Source organism: Sminthopsis crassicaudata, chromosome 4 (assembly GCF_048593235.1).
Source record: "Sminthopsis crassicaudata isolate SCR6 chromosome 4, ASM4859323v1, whole genome shotgun sequence".
NCBI classification, from domain to species: domain Eukaryota; kingdom Metazoa; phylum Chordata; class Mammalia; order Dasyuromorphia; family Dasyuridae; genus Sminthopsis; species Sminthopsis crassicaudata.
The window spans coordinates 313,892,916-313,912,540 of record NC_133620.1 but is presented as its reverse complement, the minus strand read 5'-3'; the positions used below and the strand labels follow the sequence as shown (position 1 = coordinate 313,912,540).

Genomic DNA, 19,625 nt, shown 5'->3' with positions numbered 1-19,625 from the left:
AATCAACACATGCTTGGGCTGTTTCTATACTGCAAAGCCTATGGCTTCAAGCTGTCATGTTGGTAGGTATGAAATATTACTCAAAATATAAAAATATAAAATCTCCTTTAACAAGTCTTTACTTTACGTCTGAAGTCTTTAAAGACTCTCTCCTCACCCCATGTTTGGATGCCTTTAGAACCTCAACCTTGATTCAATTCTTTGAAAACCACTCACCCTATAGACACAACTCAGTTACTTAATATACCACGATCATGTAGTTTATTGAATATAAGAAAAAAAAAAAAAAAGACAAAGAAAATGGTTCACATGTTTCATATGAAGTCAACTTATCAAACTCTTCCCAAGTGCCCTGCTAGCTCTTGGGGGGTGGCTGATTGGTAACATAGAAAGAAATATGGGAAGGTAAGTCAAGGTGTGTGTGTGTGTGTGTGTGTGTGTGTGTGTGTGTGTGTGTGTGTGTGTGTGCGCGCGCCATGTCTGTGATATTTCTGTGGATTAGGGATAGTGGAGAGCAGAAACACTAGAAAGGAAATCAACCTTCACTCTCCAGCTCGCCAGCCCAATGGTAAGCCTGTCTTGGGAGACTTGAAGATCTTTTTTTGCATCCAGCCTCTATGTCTGCTTCCCGCTCCCTCCTGTCTCCGGCAGCCTCAGTTGCCGCTGGTCAAGTTTCAGGCCCTGTCGCTTTCATTGTTCGCTTCAAGTCTTCTTTTCAAGGGTAGCGGAAGAAGAAACAGCTGGTCCTGCAAGGGGCTGCACAGATCTAATATTCCTCCATCTTATTAAGTGGCTTCTTCTCCAACTGGAGTAAGTGTGCCATAAGCTTCCTAGTGAGGAGAGAAATATAATGATCAGAAAACACTTTGTCCGTCTCTTTCTCCCCAAATCGTCATTTTCCAGGCTCCTAGAGAAAGATAATCAATTCAGACAATCTACGTGCAGGCTGCAGATTGTCAACTCACTGAGCTTAAACATTTGCAAAGTAATTTCCTAGAAAGGTTTCTGGTAGGTAAATATTACACTTACACTACTACTCCTCTCCCATTTTACACACATCAAAGAGCTGGGATGTTGCCCAGGCAGCAGGAATGTGGGATAAAGGTCTTCCTCCAGTGATATTAAATGTTTCAAAGCTTAAATCTCCAGGGCAATATACCTGGCTCTGTATTAGTTCTCTGGGACATGGTAAGAGCTGAAAGTGGCCCTAACTCAATCTCAACTAAAGACATGGGAGGAAAAGGGGAGGGAGAGTGAGTGTGCAGCAAGGTACTGATAGTGAATTGGCTGACCATATGGGTATCAGCTAGGTGTGGTCTGCTTGACTAATGAGAGGATGCATTACATTAGTCACCTAAGTATGTTAACCCTGTTTCCCAGAAGATCTTAAAAGCCTGGGACAGTGCAATGGTAAAAAAATAAAAAAAAAATAAAATTAATAAAATAAAATAAAAGTGCTACAATTAAAAGGAGGGGAAATTAGAAGTATTGATCATGCGGAAGTTCCTCTTATATGGAAATGTAGGCATATACAGTATATACTTCCAGGTCTCTGGTCCAGAGAGAAAGACTCCATTGGGGAGGTCAATTGTGTGACCAAAGAACATGAGAAAAAAGGTAGGTGACTTCAAAAACCAGTGCACCGAAAGGAGGGGAACCTAGGGGCACTGATCATCCAGAAGTTCCTTTTTCACTAGAGCCTCCAACTTTATGGGGTAAAGAAGTCACAGCTGAGGCCTCTTTTTTTAGTCTCCCTGGAACTAGAGTTCTGAAGTGGAAAGAAAGGGAAATGTGGTAGATCAAAGAAAGGAGAAGAACTAATGACCTGAGAATGAGTGGATCCTGCCATAAATGATCTGGGTCTTGGAGATCCAGGACAAGGGAATCCAGGGCAGAAGGACCTGGGACGGGAAGGTCGGGAACTCAAGGATTCAGGTGCCCAAGAATCAGACCCTCCTGACTCTTGCAGAAGTCGTGACAGGTCCTCCACCAGGTGCCATTTTTCCCGTACTTGCTAAAAGCAGAATTAAAGAATGTATACTCAGATGAAATGGTAATTAAAGAATGAAATCCTGCTTAATTTCCTACTGGGGCAAGACTCCATTCGTCCCTGACCCATGGTCCCAACCTTAGCTCTTTGCCACCTGCCTCTTCAGTGCACTCACCCATTGCAGCTGTCTCCTAAGGTCCTTGATGGCCCTTTTATTGGCCCCAGATTGGGAGAGGCATGCAGTCAGTGCAAGGCTTTGAGGAAACAGGAAAATAGAAAGTAACAAATCTCATGCTTCATTCAGCTCTGGGCACATCTTCCTTATCCTTAGCTGCTTTTCCTTCAGCCCTCTCAACTCCTACTGCTGTAGAACACCCCTCCATCCATCTGAGATCACTCAAATCTCCAGGTGCTGATTTGCATCCTATAAACATACTATATAGATCCAGAAGTTCCTCTCTCTCAATGATCCAAATCAGTCTGAGATCCAAATCAATCTGAAAAGCGTTTGGGAGCACCAGGCTACAAAATACAGGGAAGCCTCATTCTTCCTATCTCTCTTCAATTACTTAAAAAGTGTTCAGTGGCTCTAAACCACAGATTTAGGATTTAGACTCGTTTTTAGAACAAAGAACCTTTTGCATGACTTTTTTTTTTAAATGACTACAAGATCATAGATTTAAAGCTAGAAGGCACTTTAATGGCCATTCCTCATTTTCCAGATGAGTAAACTGAAGCCCAGAGAAAAAAAAGGAAGAGGAAATTTCTAGTTTTCTTTCTGTTTCCACTTTATACACAAAAAAATCAACATCAGGGCAGCCAGCATAGTAAGGATAAATAATGAAAACTGTGACTAGCTAGCTTGATTGATCTTCAAGTCATTGATCTTTATGAAAAAGGAGGAAAAATGGCTCTCTTAGAGCCTTAATTAGATCTCTCGATTAGAGATCTCTATTTCAGAATTCCTACATAAAATTTTGATCCTCTGTTTTTTTCAAGTCTCTGTATTTCCCATCTTCACATCAAACAGATTCCATTCATTCATTCACTTAATACCCATGTACCAAGCATCTACATATATGAAGCACAGTGTTAGAAACACTAGGAAAAAGAAATAAACCGGTTCTAGCTCTCACAGATGTACCACTAGCTCCCAGGTGCATTTGCCTTTTGTTCTTTGGCTCCTGCACCCCCACCCCTCCTCTGATTCAGAGACGGTACCTAAATAAGATGAGGATGGGATACCAGAAAGCATTGGAACCAAAGTAGTGAAAGACTTTCTGGGCTGGTGGTGAGAGTCGCATGGCCAGTGCCTCTGGAACCACCTGCCACGGCGCTGAGTAGTTGGAGAAGAGGCCACAGTTTTCAGAGGAATGGCTGTTTCAGGGGAAAAGGTAGAGAAAGGAGATCAGAGAGGATGGAGGAGTGCAGATGCCCCCAGAAGGGAAACTCCTCCCCTCCTCCTGAAACTTCTTACCTGCTGATGACATAGAGAAGAGGCACAATAGCCACAAGGAGGCCTAGCAGGAGGACCAATTGGAAGAAGAAAGTGGCACTGGAGGCTTGAAAGAGGCGAGGGGAGGGGCTGCAGTTTCTGAGGAGAGTGTACTGTTGGGAGATCAGAGAGGAGAGGTATATCTCTCCCAGATTTAAAAGGCAGAGTGATCATTACCTAATGCTTATTGTGATTTCCCTGCCTAATGTCCTCACGTTTGCTAAAGTATCACAACCTGTAAATCTGACTTCTCTCTCCTTCTAAGGAGATTTTTATAGAGATTGCTCTCTAAGGAGAGTAATAATGAGGGTTGAGCAACTAGGGCTTTGCTTCAGGGAGCCAACATGAGGAGGTTGCGTTTTCTTTCCACTATTGTCTTGGAAGGATGCTCTTCCTACCTCCTAGGATCTGGGTACTCATTGACTTGAGCAGTATTCTCTGAAAGACAGCATAACTGAAGTCTGTCATGTGGATACTTATTTATCAGTTGAATTTAGTCCAGGAAAAAAAATTCCATTCTAAGTTCCTATTTTCTCCTGACCTAATCTCCTCAAAGCTTCTATCTCAAATTTATCTGATACATACATACATATATATATATACATATATATATATATATGTATATATATATATATATATATATATATATATATATATTTGTAAAATGCTTAGCATTTTATAGTGCAACCTGGTTGGTACTATATAAATATGACATATAAATGCTTAATCTCTTTCCACTAATGGCTTCTTACCTTCTTGACATAAAAGGTGAAGAAGATAAAAATGCTGCTGAGCAGGGGAAGGAGGGGGCAGTAGAAAAGGCCCATCCAGGTGACCGTCTGTCCAGCCACAATGTCCAGCACATTCTTGGGCACCAGAAATTCTTCTCTGCCCAGCCAGAGCCAGAACTGGCCTGAAAGATGATCCACCAGCAGCCTGAAGGAGGTAGTGAACAAGGGTACCACTGAATACTCCCTAGACATCATGTGTGCAAAAAAGTAAGAGATACTTATCTATTACTTAAAATCATGGAACTGCAGGATGCCAAAGTTGAAGGAAAAGGACTAAGGCCTGAAGAAGACAAGTACTTATCCAAGATCCAAAAAGGCATCTGCATACAACATAGTTTCGTGGGGGCAGTCCAGTTACACTGATTTTTTCCTGATGCTTTTGAACATATATTCTGTCTTTGTCTCTGTCTTTGTCTTTCCCTCCCTCCCTTTCTCCCTTTCACCCTTCCTCTGTTCCCCCTCTTTGTTTTTTTTTCTCTCTCTCTCTCTCTCCCTTCTTCCCCTCCTCTCTCTCTCCCATCCACTCTCTTTCCCTTCCTTCTTCTCCTTCCTCTCCTTCTTCCCCTCCCTCCCTTTCTTTCTCTCTTCCCTAATATACTAATAACAGATACACACACACACACACACACACACACACACACACACAGATCCAGATTTGTGATGCACATATACATGCTTATGTATGGTGATTTATACTGTCCATATCTATACTGGTGAACACAGTGATGCACATATACACACTCCATTTCCATCACTCTCTCTAGCCCTTGACACATTTTCCTTAGTATTTCCCCCTCATCTCCCAGAACAATGAGGACAGGATGGGATAAAGGAGGCAGTGTTTCTTACCTCCTTGGTAGGGTGATCAAGAAAGCAAAAGCCAGCATGAGGAAGAAGTCAAATATGCTCAATTTGTAAAACTCCTGACCCACTAAGTTCTCCCAGCACTGGAAATAGAAAACAGAGAAGACCCCAGTGACCCATACCCTTTCCCATTTTTACCCTCTAGAAAAGGAGCATCCAGGGAGCACTACCCTCATGTGTGGTCTGATGTTACATCCCCAACCCTGAAGGCAAAGTATCTGATTGGTCTGGTCAGTGATGGAGAAGGAAGGGGAAAGATCAGAGCCAAGCATTTCAGGGGTTATGCCAAAATATAAAGTCTCCAGAAAGAAGTCAGGGAGCCAAAGGAAAATACAAAGGCTGGATCTGAGTCCTGTTACTGACCAGTTGTGATCCTAACTGTCCTGACTTCTGAGAGAAAGGGGGCAGCAGCCTACGTTCCCCTCCACCTCAGCCTGAAGTGCTTGTCACCTGATTGCATCGATTATAATCATGAGGCTCACAGCTGGAATGGTCATTTCTGCTAGGACATTGCATTGTTTGTTGTCTCAGTGAAAAAAGGAACATGCCCAAGCTAGACAGCTTCAGAACCACGCACCTGTGGAAGTACAAATCAGAGTAAAAAGGAGGGAATCCAACTTATAGAGGTACCCACTGCAGGCCCAGGTCATTCAGACTGAGTAAGCACAGACCTGGGGAGCACCTACTCTATGGAAGTGGAAGGGGAAGTCAGCATGGTCCTTCAGAGGCTGCCATGTATAAGAGGGAGACCACCCATTTCAACTTCTAGTGATCCTTTGAGCAATTTTAGACAAGAGTGTCCCAAGGTCTGGTCCTTATAGGATGGATTAATATAAACAGATGTGAACATATAAAACTTGTAAGAAATCTTATATTAGGTCATACTCATGGTTTACCCATGGTCTCTGACAACAGCATCCAGGGATGTTCAGTAGAAGAATAAAGTGACTGTCATTTATGAAGTCACATTCTCAAGGATTATCTCCAAGAAATGGGCAGCTTGAATAGTTCTTTCTTCCATCATGCTTGTATTATTACAGAGATAAAGCCATTTTATATATGTCAGATACTAATGCACATGCTTTTAATTGTTAACATGTGATAAGGGACCAAACAAGATGCTACTGGGAAGATGTATGAACAAGAATTAAAATATGCATTAGTCAGAAAGACTGATGAGGACTGGGACATTTTAAGCAAAATGCATATAAGTATGTGTTTATTATAACTTATATAATTGCCCAGAAACCCTAAAAAAAGAAAGCTAGATGCTGTTTCCTCAGTGCCCAGCAAAGCTGAGAGAGGATAGCTCCTGTGTTGAATACAAAAATTTGTGAATGAAACTTATCTGAGAGGAAGGTAGAGAAAGACAGGTTGGGCAGAACCAAGCTTGGAAAACTGGACAGAAATAATTCAGAACTCAAGAAAATCTTGAGTACAATTTCTACTTTAAGCTAGATTAATATAGTCTCTAATTTTACCATGTATATAAAATTTGTTTCTGTGTATTATGTTTGTACCCTTGGATTCTTATGATCAAGTACTTTCCTATTGCAATAAATACCTGGTTGAGTATAATACGGTGAACTTACTCAATTTGCTGTTGAGGAATACAACTGAAAGGAGTGAAAGAACTGAAGTTTCAGTGTAACAATCTAAAAAGGAGATAGATCCCTTAGATCCTTGGGTGGTAGCAGTCACGAATTCAGGGAGGCTTTTTTTGGAGGTCTCTTTGGCTTTGGCTTAAAAACAGATCCACTGGACACCAACATTTTGAATTCAAGCCCAGGAGTTTGTCCCTTACCAAGGTAGTACTAACCAGAAAAGGGTGAGATTGATCTCAGTGTTGGGGGGATAATTCTCTAGTTGGACCAGGAATCCAAACACCAAGGGCCCCAGACTGTTGACGAGGGAAATGACGGTAGGAGACAGATATTGAATCAGCAAAGAGAGGGACTCCTAGTAGAAGAAAGAAATAAGGGGTTTAAAATGGTATAAAGTGGTAGACAGGATGTCCTACAGAAAGAGAAGAATCATAGAAAGCAGATCAAGAAGGAAGGAAGGATTCCTTTCATATAAGAATTTGTTGTGTGTCTACACCTTTACTAATTCAAATTGCAATCATTTCCATGCCTTGGTAGAAAGTCTTAAAAGAATTGCTATGGCTTAAAAAAAAAAAAAAGAAAAAAAATCAATACTCTGATAATAATTAATATCCAAACTTAGCTCGTCTTTAAACAACTGATAAGAACTCTGTCATAGGTCCCATACTGAGAGCTTTCCATTTTGGGAGGGTCTTTTATTGCTTGAACTTTTATGGCATAACTTTTAAAATTCTTAATATGAATCCATGGCACAATGAAGTAGCACAGAGAATCCCCCATTATCATATTGTCATATAATGCTCTTATCATCAGTAGAGGCTGGTTCCCAGAAGAGGAGTGGGCTTATTTAACAATGAGCCCTCATGAAGAAGGAAAAGACCACTACTCACATCCTGGTAGTTCTGAGAGAATTTGGTGGCCCAATAGATGGCACTGATACCCCCAACCACGAGGAGTCCAATGCACATATTGAGCCCCACATAAGAAAGAAGCTGTCGGGCCCTTTGTTTTCCTGTCTGCTGTTGTATCTGCAGAGCACGCTGCTCCTCCTGGAGCTCTATCTGGAATGGGAACACAAGATGATAAAGGTGGGATGGGATGTGATTAGGGTGGGGGAAGGATGAGAACAGGAACAGTAAAAGGATTATGTTGCACCTAATATAGGCACCTGGTCAGAGGGGATGACCAAAAGCAGAAAAGAATCATATTTAGGGCTAATGTAGAGATGTATTAGAGGTAAATTTAAATGAGAAATAGGAGTAGGGTCCTGGTGGAAGACATAGTCAGATGACCACAATCTCAAATAAAACTTACCCAGCTCCCCCACCACACAGGCCTCTCATTGTTCCAGGTTCTTTACTACCACTATTCACCCTAACTGAATGGAGGGCATGTTTCCTGCCATTTACCCTGGGAATATTTTATGTCATTTGTACAGATGCAAAAGTCACTAATCAGAGTCTAAGAAATCAGATCTTCCTTCTTCCTTGTGTCTTTTAGCTCTGAAATGTTCAGCCTTAATGGAGAATCTTCATCTCATACATACCCTGGCTGAGATATTTGTGTAGATTAGCCCTCTCCCCCTCTTCCCTTGTTAAGCATTTCCCTCCCACCCCATCAACATCACAGCTCCCAGACACGGCACCTTGAACTCATTGCTGTTGCTGTGTTGCTTGATGATGGCAGCTTCCCGGTTTCGGATGCAAAAATCCCAGGAGACAAACACCTTACTGCTGAGTCGGGGCCTGTAATCCTTGCTCAGCAATTGCTTATGGAGCAGCCCTTTCACCATGCTAGACAGAAGAGGTATATACGTGTGCACGCATGTGTATGTGTGTGCACATGTGTGTGTGCGTCTTGGGAGTTGGAGGAAGGAAGGAGGCAGAACAGTGCTCCAGATCCTCTCAAGCCCTTACTGACCCAGGGCTTTACCTTCTCTTCTTTACCCCGGAGACTGAGACACCTGTTTGCAGCCCTTTCTGGCCATTGAACAGAGATGGGGAGGCAGACAGAAGAGAAAGGACCCTTACATTCAGGGCATTGTAGGTAGATTGAGCAACCCTGAACAGAAAAGACACCATTGGTGCAGACAAGTGGCTAAATGGAGCTAGGTTTTAGGGAAGAAAAGATCTGGGGTGGAAGGATGGAAAAGTGAATAGGGAACAAGAATTCTAATCTTACCGTCGTACAGTGCCATAGAAGCAGAGGAGCAGGCAGGTTAGTGGACTGAGGAGGTAGGCTAGCCGAATGCTGTACTGGGAATCACTCTCTGGTCCCATTCGATATGAGCCATAAAAAAGGTAAGTATTGCTGAAAGCCTGGGGAAAGGGTGGATAAGGAAGGGCAGATCCATCTCAGAGACCAAGAGATGTTCTCTCTGCTTATTCCCCAGTCTGATCATGATCTTTCTTTCTCACTCAGGCTTTGAACAGGGTTCAATTTTCTTAGAAAGTAAGATAGATGTACTGTGAGACCCAAAAAGTTTTATTGGTTGTTAAAAAAGATGAGAACATTCTGGCCTGAGCCTTTGGACAAATTGGCCCAGCCTGGAAATATGCCTATGCTTTTTGACCACTCTGCTCCAAGATATCCCCAAAAGATTTGGGGGCTTATTTTGTTAGCCTAAAGGTGATTGCATCTAGACTTTCCTCTTTCCCTCCTCTTACCTTTTCTCCACTCCATTGTTCAGACAAGGTCATACTCACCCTACCAGTGAAGATATCCCACAAGTGCAAATGGATCTGGTTCAGATCAGGCTGGGGTTCATGGCTGCTAGAACAAGGGTATGCTAGGAGAAAGAGGAGCAGGTTAGGTAGAAAACAGGGCCATAACTATGGTTGGGCAATCAAATATTTTCTCCAGGATGACACAATTTAGAGGGCAATGACAATACTTAACAGTCCTTTAGCAATGTAGAAACAACTGAGGTTAGCAGCTAGTTAGTTAAAAAAAGGAAGTTATCAGGGGTAGATCTTCCTTCTCCAAATCTGGCTGCCCTTCAGATGAGTGTCTCCTTTTTCTGGCTCTATCTGTTCCCCTCTCCTCAGTGGCCTCTCCACTATCAGCCTGTGCTTTGAAGTGTCTGAACTCTTACTATCACCCCAAACTATACAGCTGAATTTGTTTTAAGTTGATTTGAGGATATATTCTGTGCTGTTTGCCCTGGACAAAAAAAAAACCAAAACAACAACAACAACGATGACGACAACAACAACAAAAAACAAAAAACAGCAAATTGCTAGTTTGGGCTCTGAGTAGAATGGCAGAAGTTTTTATTTATTTATTTATAATAACAATAGCTTTTTATTTTCAAAATACATGTAAAGATAGTTTTCAATATTCAACCCTGCAAAATCTTGTGTCCTAAATTTTTTTCCCTCCTTCACATTTCCCCTCTAGACAATTAGCAAGTTATATATATATAAGTTATAGGTTAAATGTGCAATTCTAAACATATTATATTTATCATGCTACACAAGAAAAATCAGGTCAAAAAGGAAAAAAAACGAGAAAGAAAACAAGCAAGCAAACAGTAACAGCAAAAGAGGTGAAAATGCTATGTTGTGATCCACTTTCAGTCTCTATAATCCTCTCTCTGAGTGCAGGTGGCTCTCTCCATCCTAAGTCTATTGGAATTGGCCTGAATCACTTCATTGTTGAAAAGAACCAAGTTTGACATAAGCTTTTTAAAATACACCCATGATCACACAGCTTCTTTACCTCCCCACTTTTCTAATATTACCTCACCAATTCAGATCTCTCTTACCCCAAAGGAGGTAGAGAAAGGTTGACTAGGAAAAGTTAATTATCATACAGTATTGAAAAATGCTGGACCTAAGCAGAGTCTTAGAATAACCCTCTCACTTTATAGTTGAAGGAATTGAGGAACTGAGGTCCAGAAAGATGAAACGATTTATTTATGTTATGCATCTAGTCAACCTGAGAGCCAGAGCTCGAATGTAAGCTACCTCATTTCTTTTCTTTTCTTTTTTTTTTAAGCTACCTTATTTCAATTCTCTGTCATATCATGTCCTGTTAGTCAAAGAGATGTTATGACTTGATAAGGCTCATGCTTAGATGCTCAGGTACATGGGGACACATGGCAAGATACAAAGCAGAGTACTAATTGGCTCTCCTCCACGGACCATTTTGATCTGCTGAGTCTGGAGTTGCTTGGGCCTCTCAAACAATAAGGAGTTGTCAGTGAGATGGTGCAGTGGATTAAGTGCTGGGCCTGGAGTTCAAATTTTGCCTCAGATATTTACTAACTATCTGACTCTTGGCAAGCCTCTTAACCTGTGTTTTCTGCTTCGGCCAGCTTCTTGAGGTCCTCCTGAATGTGTCTTGGTTTCTGTGGGGGAGGCAGGAGGACTGCCACCACTTCTCTGCCTTCCCTAGTTCTGATTCTGTCTGAGCTTATCATAGGTGTGAATCTTGCAGAACTATATTAAGTACTAAGTACATGTACTGAACTAGAGAACTGTTAAGCACCATGCTAAATAACCATTGTCTCTATCAATTCCACTGACTTAGTACCTTATAAGAATCCTTTATTTCAAGTTCAGAGTTCTGGCCCATAACATTAACCTGTTTGCTTCAGTTTCCACACTTATACAATGGGGATTAATAATAGTATCTACAAATTAATAATAGCACATTATTATTGTAAATAATAATTAATTAAGCACATTAATATTGTAAAGTAATTAGCACAGAACCTAGCATATAGTGAGCACAATATAAATATTTATTTTTGTTATTATTATTATTATTTTATGTGTTACCCCTCAGAATGCTAGACCAATTCCTATAACTTGAGATCACTACACAAACATTCTTAGGGTGGGGAGTTGATGATATTTTCCTTGAGAGAGCTTCTTCCCTGCCCTCCTCCAAATACTTCTTAATCTTGTTACTTGAGCAAATGCCCTCATGCCCTCTGCAGGGGTTCTTTTATTTCTTATTTATTTTTAATTTTTTTTCCTATGGAGATTCTTTTTTTTTTCTTTTTTAATTTTTTTTTCCCCTGAGGCTGGGGTTAAGTGACTTGCCCAGGGTCACACAGCCAGGAAGTGTTAAGTGTCTGAGACCAGATTTGAACTGGGGTCCTCCTGACTTCAGGACTGGTGCTCTACCCACTGCGCCACCTAGCTGCCCCTCTATGGAGATTCTTAATCTGAGTTCTTTTAATTTGTTTTTTAAAAAGATTTTTTGATAATTATAATATATTGTTTTCATTGGTAGTCCTACAATTTTATTTATTTTTCCAAAGATTAAATACTTCTGCATTAGACTAATTTGACCTTAGCTCTGGGATATGTGGAGGGGAAGCTAATATCATCCCTTCCTACCCTCCATCAAAACAGGACATTCCAGAGCAGACCAGGTCAGGAAGGATACAATCTGAGATCAGGGCTTGGGAAATGGACTGGAGAGGCAGAAGCAGCTACTTACAGATGTTGGAAGCAGGACCTGGGTCAGGTGAATGGAGCCAAGCCAGAGGCAATAGCACTAAACTGGTGGTCAGAAGAAAGGTGAGCAAGTTGAGTACCATCAGGAAACGAAGGAAGGTGAAATAGGACTGGATCCCTGTGCCAAAGAGCCCTGTGGAACAAAGAGGTGGGGAAGGTAACTTGGAACAGATTGAAAGGGTAGAAGCCCCAGGAACTTGCGGGAGTCAGTTTTACTTATGGAAAGTTGATTGTTAAATTTTCAGAGTGACATGACAAATACAGAAATATATTTAAAAGGATTGAATATATTTAATCTTTATCAGATTACTAGCTCTCTGGGGGAGGGAAGAGAGAAAGGAGGGACAGAAAATAATTTAGAACACAGTTTTACAAATATGAATGTTGAAAACTATTACATATATTTGAAAAAAGAAAATACTATTTAAAAAAGAAAAAGAAAAAAATCTCAGTGTGAACACTGACACCTCTGAAATCTGATACTGTACAAATCAGGGATTAATTTACTATTTTGTTGATTGCCTAGACTTAAGAAGGTGATGGGGAAAATGTTAATAATTCTGATTAAATTGAAAAATGTGTCATGTGTATATTGTATCCCCCACACAAGCTGGTTGTGAAATATTTACCAATTCATCTCTGAGGAGAAGCTACTGCATTGGGGAGGGCTTTTCATATTGAACTGTTGGGGTAGCTACACCCTACAAAGCATATGTGTATGGGAGAGTATGAGAAGAGGTAGGATTTGAACTCCTGTGCCTCCTTTGGACTAAGGTCCTGTCAGAAGCCCTGGGTTTCTGAAGGCTTATGTCCATACCTTTATCTTTGAGGGTGGTAGAAGCTAGGGGAGAGGATAGGAAGGCATAGAGGTGGCCAAGGACTGACTTCTACATGCAACATTATGCCCTGAATGAGGCATGAGTGAGGGTCCAAAGTCATCCCTGTGATACTATAAGCTTATAATGACAGGAACCATCCATAAACTTTGTATCTCTCCCACTTCCAGTGCCCAATATTGGGATTCACACAGCACAGAGCACATTTGTTGTTGTATAAATCTTGGTGTGTGTATAAATCTTGGACAGTATCATATGTATGGTCACCCTCATTTTCATATTGGTCACTTAAGATCAAAGCAAGTAGGAAGAGTTACCCAAAAAAGGAAAAAAGGTTGGGTGTGGGGGCTCCAAAGCATAAGTTCAAGCTAAAGGGAGGGAGAGAAGGAGACGGGGAATCAGAGAGGGTAGTGGCAATTCACCTGCTTTCCTTAGTTGACTATATGTGAACCTCAAGTCTTTGGGGCATGGAGTTAGTCCTGAAGTTTACCTCCCTGAGTCCCACTGGAAGGTGTGGGCAGTTTCCCTCAGGTTTGCTAGTGGGGATTTAAATGAGGTTGCACTGGGACCATAACTCATCTCAATGGATCCAGAATAGCCACCTAGAGTTTCTCTTGCCCAAAAAGGTTAGCTGTCTTGAGAACTGACTAGAGGTGGTAGATTGAAAGGAGGAATCCAGATTGTGACTAACCTGGAATTTGATCAACAGGATTTTTGTGTTGATGTTCCCATATCATGTCCTTCTCCCCTGTCTGACTATAATGGGTAGGGATTATAGGAAAGACAATTAGAAGTATTAGGGTTTTTTTTTTTTGGGGGGGGAGTGTGAATCCTACCGCCAATCTCATAGAGGTCAGTCTTCCAAAGCCCAAAGATCCCCATAAGCCTGTGACCTAGATCCAAGAAATGCTGATGGACTTGCTGCCATTTCTTCTTCCATTGTTCCCAAAAAGATATTTTTATTCCATCTGGCTTTCGGAGGTGCCTGGGAGAAGGGGATGAAAGTGAAGGGGGCCATTTCTGATGTTTCAGTTTCTTGCCTCTCACCTTCCTACACACTTTACCCACTTCTAAAACAAAGGAAAGTTCTGAAATTGATATCCACATGATTCTATGTTCTACCAAAAAAATCATCCATTTGTTTCCTGAATGTGATATTTTATTTTTGACCTCCATACATCATCAGAATAGCCATCTGCCAATGGTAGAATGCAGTCCCCCCTCATCACTGCTTCTCAGAAGTCTTCCTTTAAGGCTAATTGCTCATGGGTCAACTCCTTCATGAAATCTTTTCTGATTTCTATTTATTTACAATCTTTCACCTTGATTTCCCTGATGCATGAGGTTATAGAGCTTAAACTAGAAGGGATCTCAGAAACCATCTAGTTCAATTCCTTCATTAATAGTTTCAGGAAAATGGCACTCAGGAAAATTAAATGGCCTACCCAAAGACATAAAGGTAGTAAGTGACAGAATTTGAACCTAGCTCCTCTAATTTTAGAATTAATTTTTTCCCACTATAATATAGTTCTCTTCTGTTGTGTCTCCTAGGCAGAATGTAGGCTTCTTGAGGAAAATGACAGTTTTACTTTTGTCTCTGGTTCTCCAGGAACTTGCCTACAGAAGTTGCTTCATACAACTAGGTCCTGATTAATTTTAATAATGAAATCCTTAAAGTTGTTGCTTTACTTGAATTTGCCCTACATATTTCTATTGAGCTGGAACCAATGGTCATGTTCTATAAATTATATCTTTGAATGGCGTAAATTCAAATTCATGTGCAAAGGATTTAATTATTCATCTTCCTTGAGACCTAGCCATAAATGTTTATTGTTGAGCTAGCTGGTCATCTTAGGATTGGTGCCACAAGCTCCTTCCCTGTTTCATTATCTATTTGCCCTCCCTCTGTGCCCCATTTTTTTTCTCATTTTCCTTCCTTTAGGCTCTTTAAACAGCTCCTCCACTTCCCACATACATTAGAGATGCAGATCAACGAATAGCAAAACCTCCTGGGCATCATCCATGCTTCTCTTGGAATTCCTAGGAAACTCACCTGATAAGCCGTTTATCCATCATGGCATAGGGCAGTGCCTGTAATGCTACCTTGCTGTTACATATTCTTTCCATCTCCTCCTCCCAGAGCACCTCACCAGGTGATAGAAATTCAGGAGGTTCTGAGTCTGATTGAGTAGACCTCTGCCTTGAGAGGAAAGAGGCCATCTCTGCAGAAGCCTGGATACCAAAGGATGAAGAGCTTCTGGATACTCACCTGAGGAATATATAGAAAGTAGAATTACTTTAGCATTTTGGAAGTGTCATGTAGAGAGCAGATTAGGAGAACTGGGAATCGAGTGCAGGGAATAAAATAATTCAAAAAACTTTAACAGAAGTTCTTCAAGGGGAATTCTATAGCAATGAAATTATAGTTTGGTTGTAATTTTTAAAAAAAGTCACTTGGATGCAAATATATAACACCAAAATCCTTTGCCTTTCAAAAAAGTAAAAAAAAATGACATTTTCAAAAAATTCATAAAATTTAAATGACCACATAAAAATATACTCCAAATCATGAATAGTAAAGGGAAATACAAATTCAAACAATTCTGAGGTTTAACCTGACTCCATGAAAACTAGCAAAAATGGGAGGAAAAAAAGATGAGAATAGTTAATGTTAGAACACTGACACTGTTGAATCATTGGTAGAGTGGCAATGTGGTCCAATAATTCTGGAAATCAGTATGGAATTATGCATGAAAAGTGAACTTTCCTTAGTCTTTGACTCAATAATTCTTTGCCAACCCCAACACCTCTGTTAACTGCTACGAACAGGTAGGGAAGCCTAAGAGCCCTTAAAGTGCAGCACTCTCAGGGTACTATTTATGCTTTGCCTCATTTTAGCAGTCAGTATCCTAAGAAGTCATTATCCTCTTGGAGATTCAAACTGGCAATTGCTTCTGTGAGTACTGTGATCCTTCCCACCTCAGTAGCCACAGTTATAGAAGACCTAGAAAACAAAAGTTCTTCTACTAGAGTTTTTTGCAACCTCAGTACAACTATGATGAAAGAAGATGCATTACCATTTGCTTTGCTGCTATAATCCTAAGGATCATTTCCATCTGTCTTGGACTTGAAATATCTCCTGTATGTTGCTTTCCTCATTAGAATGTAAGCTCTTCATTCATACAAAAATATTTCTGGCAGCTCTTTTTGTAGTGATAAAAAACCAGAAACTAAGAGTTTGCTCATCAATTGGAAATGGCTGAACAAATTATGGTATATAAGTGTAATGACATACAGTTATGCTATAAAAAATGATAAAGGGAATGGTTTCAAAGAAATCTGGAAATAATTGTATGAACTGATATAAAATGAAGTGAGAAGAAAGAGAACAATTTAAATAATAGCAACATTATAAAGGCAAACAACTGTGAAATCTTAGAATCTTTGACCAAACACCAGTCCTGTGGGTACATGATGAAACATGCTAGAATAATGGAACTCACAATGCAGATTGAAATGTATTTTTTTGGACATAGTGAATAGGGGAATTTGATTTGCTTGACTTTGCATTCTTGCTACAAGAGGTTTTTTTCCCTTCTTTTTCATTGAGGGGTGAAGAAGGGAGGAAGAGAAAATCAGTTTTTATTCATTGAAAAAAATTCAATTTACAAAAAAAGAATGTGAGTTCCTTGGGAGTAGAGACCATCTTGCCATTTCTATTTGTATTTCCATTGCTCAATAAATGCATAATAAATGCTTTGTCTTTTATTCATTCCTTCAGTTAATTCCCTTAATAGGCATATATCCCAACTAAGTCAAGAAAAACAGAAGTTTCATATATTAACATATTCCTAGAAACCCTTTTCATGGTATTAAAGAACTGAGGGGTGGGGAAGGTGGGAAATTATTTTTAAAAAATCAACCCCATGAAATAGGGAAACTTCACTGTATGTCAGCCATATTAATACTGTTTTAGACTATTCAAAACAACTAGATAGTACGTGGTTGTAATATTGCTGTAGGATAGGAAAAGATGAGTTGTTAGATTTAGAAAAATATGGAAAAGGGACAGCTAGTTGGTGCAGTGGATAGAGCACCAGCCCTGAAGTTAAGAGGATCTGAGTTCAAATTTTATCTCAGATACTTAACACTTTCACTTAACACTTTCTAGCTGTGTGATCCTTAACCTCTACTTAACCCCAATTGCCTCAGCAAAAAAAAAAAAAAATTATATATATATATATATATATATATATATATATATATATATATAGAGAGAGAGAGAGAGAGAGAGAGAGAGAGAGAGAAATTGATAGATAGATATAGATATAGATATGGAAAAACTTGGACCTAAGAAGGATGATGTTATCTACCTTCAGAGAAAAAGAAGACAAACAAGGATAATACAGCTTTACATAGATGTGTATGAATGTATATGTGTATATTAGTGTGTGATTATAGGTATCTATGTACATGTATGTATATATGCATATGTATATTTGCATGTATATGTGTGTGTGTCCATGTACATAGAAATATGTTTGTGCTTAACTAACTAGGGGAAGTGAGGTGGGAGTGAGGAAAGGGGAAAAGAAAGAGGGGAAAGAAATAAAGTAAAAAATACACAGTAGACATCCAAAGAAAATCTACAAGGAAGCAAAGAAAAGATGAATAGTTCTGAATACAATGTTTTCTATAATTACACAAGCTTTCTTGAAATGGAAATTTATTGTTACATATTTTGAATCCTCTCATATTCTGCTATGCACATGCCAATGCCAATTTTTTTTCTTTTTTTTCTATTTTGTATTTATATTTCAATTTTCTATTTGTATTTGTATATTTGTATTTTGTAATGTATTAATAAATACATTTTTAAAAACCTAGGACATATTAATGTAATGAAATATAATTGTACAGTAAGAAATGACACATGAATTCAAAAAATGTAAGAAGATATGTTTGAATTGATGCAGAACAAAGCCAACAGAATGAAGGGAATATTACCAACTCTGACAGCAATAATGTAAATGGAAAGATCACTAAAGAAGATAGGTGCTCAAATGTTTATTTTCCAACTGTCAATAGAAATGCCAAAGAAGAGATAACAAAACACACTTCCTTCTTTCAAGGGTCAGCCATTAGAACTCTAATCAATGTGGCCATTCTGAAAAGTTTCTTCTTCCTTTGTACTTTTCTACCTCAGTTTTCATTATATGAATAGTTTAGAATTTTTTGTAATTGTGCTAACTTTCCTTTATGAATTGTATACATATAATTGTATACATAGTCATATTGGTAGATTGAAATCTTTCCTCCTTAGTATTAATAACCATATTAAGTTCTTGCTTTCTACCCAGACTTCTATCTAGGGCAATATTCATAAATAGAATCTAAGGGAAAAGGTATATAGTTTTTTATTGTTCTCTCTGGAGGTCCTGGGCAAACTAGTTAGAAACAAACTAGGAAAAAAAAAAACAACAACCAACAACTAGTTAGGATACTTTGTTTTACCTAATACCCATGCAATTCATTATTTTTTACCTTAATCCTTAAAGTTTTGGAAAGACCTGACCCTATTTCCAAAATTGAAATTTTCTGTCACCAAGAGAATATTCAATAAGGAAGGGGATTGAAAATAAATATGATAAAATACAAAAAGTATCAGTAAAACTTTTTCTTTCTATTTTTAGAAACTTTCTTTAAAAAAAAAAAAAGTCATGATCATATTGCCTTCAGTTTCTCCACCTTTAAGTTGAAGAGAAAGGGCTTTGGGATTCTAATGCAGACAATAATAGATAGGAGCTAACCAAGTTCTGGAGGCAAAAGAAAAACCAGAAGCTCAGAATTCCCAGGGGCAGAAGGATCTGGGGGCTGTCCTTTGGATGAGGGTAAGCATCTTCCTACTCCCATAACTTAAATTTTCTCTTTAGGGATGAAACTTAGATATCCTGAGAAACAGACCAAAGATACAAGGAACCTGAGTAACATTGAAGACAATGTAGAGTCCTGGGAACCCTGAATATCAAGGACCCTTCTTTTCTTGGGGTTCACCCTTCCCAGGTTTCACCTCTGTTTTTTTCCAATCTCTCCCATATTAGTCTTGTTCCAAAAATAAGTCAGGAAAATGGAATGAATTGAAAGATACCTCCCCCCCCTTCTTCTGATCTCCCTCTTCCAAACGCTACCTCTGCCAGCTGAAAGGATATTTTCTTTTTTGCAGTTATGTAGCAGAAAGGATCTTGAGCTGAGATAATGGTATTTGAGACTTAGGTGGGAGATTCTTTGTCCCTAGATCAAAAGTTGGCTTGTTCAGACCTGACCACACTGGGATCCTAATCTTCCCATCTGCCAATCCCACAGTTCTCTCTGAACAGCCTGGGCAGCCTTTGTTCTAGTGACTCCCTTGTGCTTCCCCTCTTGTCCCCATACTCACAGTATTTGCTTCATTCCTTCAGTACAGTCTGATGCAGTGCTCTCTCTGTGATACATGTCTGCCTTACTCTAATGAACTGATAGTAAACTGGGAGTAGAGGAAGGTGAGGGGAGGGGGGGAAAACAGGGGAACATCACG

The 19,625-nt window shown here is 39.6% G+C and overlaps 1 protein-coding gene across 1 annotated transcript; it reads right to left on the bottom strand.

The window, feature by feature from the left end:
• Window positions 1-234: 234 nt before the first annotated feature.
• TMC8 (transmembrane channel like 8) lies at window positions 235-19,608 on the bottom strand. Its single transcript, XM_074260256.1, has 17 exons — window positions 19,488-19,608; window positions 15,105-15,320; window positions 13,888-14,036; window positions 12,199-12,348; window positions 9,450-9,532; window positions 8,926-9,062; window positions 8,390-8,537; window positions 7,635-7,805; window positions 6,960-7,099; window positions 5,591-5,717; window positions 5,126-5,223; window positions 4,238-4,421; window positions 3,468-3,598; window positions 3,212-3,367; window positions 2,166-2,244; window positions 1,826-2,014; window positions 235-830 (listed from the first exon to the last, which is right to left on the bottom strand). The coding sequence occupies exons 2-17, from the start codon at window positions 15,269-15,271 to the stop codon at window positions 786-788; spliced, it is 2,154 nt and encodes a 717-aa protein (XP_074116357.1). The 5' UTR covers window positions 15,272-15,320; window positions 19,488-19,608; the 3' UTR covers window positions 235-785.
• Between the last annotated feature and the right edge of the window lie 17 nt (window positions 19,609-19,625).